General features: G+C 41.0%; 1 protein-coding gene across 1 annotated transcript; it reads left to right on the forward strand.

Annotated features, from left to right (window-relative positions):
- Positions 1-826: 826 nt before the first annotated feature.
- On the forward strand, positions 827-1,783 carry LOC110549723 (olfactory receptor 11H4). Its single transcript, XM_021639045.2, has one exon. The coding sequence runs from the start codon at positions 839-841 to the stop codon at positions 1,781-1,783; it is 945 nt and encodes a 314-aa protein (XP_021494720.2). The 5' UTR covers positions 827-838.
- Positions 1,784-2,210: the final 427 nt, after the last annotated feature.

Here is a 2,210-nt window from a genome sequence, read left to right on the forward strand (position 1 = left end):
AAATTTCTGGTTGGCATTCATAATCAGAGTTTTTGGTGTGGTTTGTAGAATCCTGAGAAAGAAACCCAACCAGTAAATTAACTATCTATCTGTCTGTCTGTCTATCTATCTATATATCTATCTCTCCATCCATCCATCTATTATCTAGCTTTTTATCTTATTTTTGGTTTTCTGAGACAGGGTTTCTCTGTGTAGCTTTGGCTGCCCAGGATTTACTTTGTAGAAGAGGCTGGACTTGAACTCACAGAGATCTGCCTGCTTCTGACTCCCTTAGTTTTGGGATTACAGATGTGCACCACATTAGAACACAAAGGATGAAAAACACATGGTGTTCAGCTGTGCTATAAAGTGAAAAATTGCTCAAGCAGCAGGCTTCTTATGTCATCAAAGCTGAATGGTGAGGTAAAGAAGTAAAGACGCAAGATGGCTCTTCTTGCTGCCTCCAGACTCTATAGTTGATACATTCATTGAAAGGTCACAAACTCCATAAGCTCTATAGCATAGAGGTTAGTGTCTGGATGTAAGGCTATTTGTGGCTATTTGTGTTTAGGTGGTCAGCGTCCTTCACTGTAGCCTGTTTCTAGTTACCTAGGCTCCTTTTGACTCCTGTCTCAGAAGGACCAAGAAGAAGAGAAAAAAGAGGTTACATCATTGGTATAGAAACACCGTCAATCCAGAATATGATAGGACTGGTTCCACGTGCTTTCAGAATAGTCATGTCTTCTCTTGTATAACCTACGCTTGACTCTCATAAAGACCTTCAGATATGTTGAAAGCAAGGACGTTGGGGCTAAACTCATGTCTTTTTTTTTTTTCCTCTTTCCTGTATTTAGATTCCATGAACAGATCAACAGCACACATTGTAACAGAGTTTGTTCTTTTGGGTTTCCCTGGTTCCTGGAAGATACAAATCTTCCTCTTCGTGTTGTTTTTGGCGGTTTATGTCTTGACCTTGCTGGGAAATGGAGCCATCATCTGCGCAGTAAGATGTGACTCACGTCTACATACCCCCATGTACTTCCTCCTGGGAAATTTTGCCTTCCTTGAAATCTGGTATGTTTCCTCCACTGTTCCTAACATACTAGCCAACATTCTCTCTAAGACCAAGGCCATCTCATTTTCAGGGTGCTTCCTCCAGTTCTATTTCTTCTTTTCACTGGGTACAACTGAATGTCTCTTCCTGGCTGTCATGGCGTATGATAGGTACCTGGCCATTTGCCGCCCATTACACTACCCTGCCATCATGACTAGGAGGCTTTGTGGCATACTGGTATCTTCATGCTGGCTTGTTGGATTCCTTGGGTACCCAATCCCTATCTTCTCCATCTCCCAACTTCCCTTCTGTGGTTCTAATGTCATTGATCACTTCCTCTGTGACATGGACCCGTTGATGGCCTTATCCTGTGCCCCAGCTCCAGTTACTGAATTTATTTTTTATGCCCAAAGTTCCTTTGTCCTCTTTTTCACTATAGCATACATTCTTCGATCCTATATTTTGTTGCTCAGGGCTGTTTTTCAGGTTCCTTCCGCAGCTGGCCGGCTAAAGGCCTTCTCTACCTGTGGTTCTCATTTAGTTGTGGTGTCGCTCTTCTATGGGACAGTGATGGTGATGTATGTAAGTCCTACCTATGGTATCCCAACTTTGATGCAGAAGATCCTCACACTTGTATACTCTGCAGTGACTCCTCTCTTCAACCCTCTGATTTATAGTCTTTGTAACAAGGACATGAAACTTGCTCTGAGAAATGTTCTGTTAGGAATGAGAATTGTCAAAAATGTATGAGTCAAAGGTGCAACATATTTACATGTTCTAATAAAGAAAAACTAGAGATATAGTCATTCAATTCTTCTTTACCTTTTTCTTTCTTTCTTTTTTTAAGATAGAGTGTCATATAGTCTTGGCTAGCCTCAAACTCACTCTCTAGCCAAGGATAACTTTGAATATTTGCTTCATCTGTCTCCATATCCTAAGTACTAGGACTACAAGTGTGTACCATCACGCCATGCTAGGCTTGGGAATTGTTTTCAACAGTGATATTTTTCAAAGCCTAAGTGAAATATGATTCTTATATGAGATGACTCCTGCTCAGATACACACAGTCTTTCGTTATACACTTCCTCCATCACTATGAAAAGGCAATGAAGTCAGCTTTGTCTATAGATGTGTTTTTGCAAGATGGGAACTAAAAATAGCATTCCAATTCCCACAC

The sequence above is a fragment of the Meriones unguiculatus genome, chromosome 9 (genome assembly GCF_030254825.1).
Source record: "Meriones unguiculatus strain TT.TT164.6M chromosome 9, Bangor_MerUng_6.1, whole genome shotgun sequence".
NCBI classification, from domain to species: Eukaryota; Metazoa; Chordata; class Mammalia; order Rodentia; family Muridae; genus Meriones; species Meriones unguiculatus.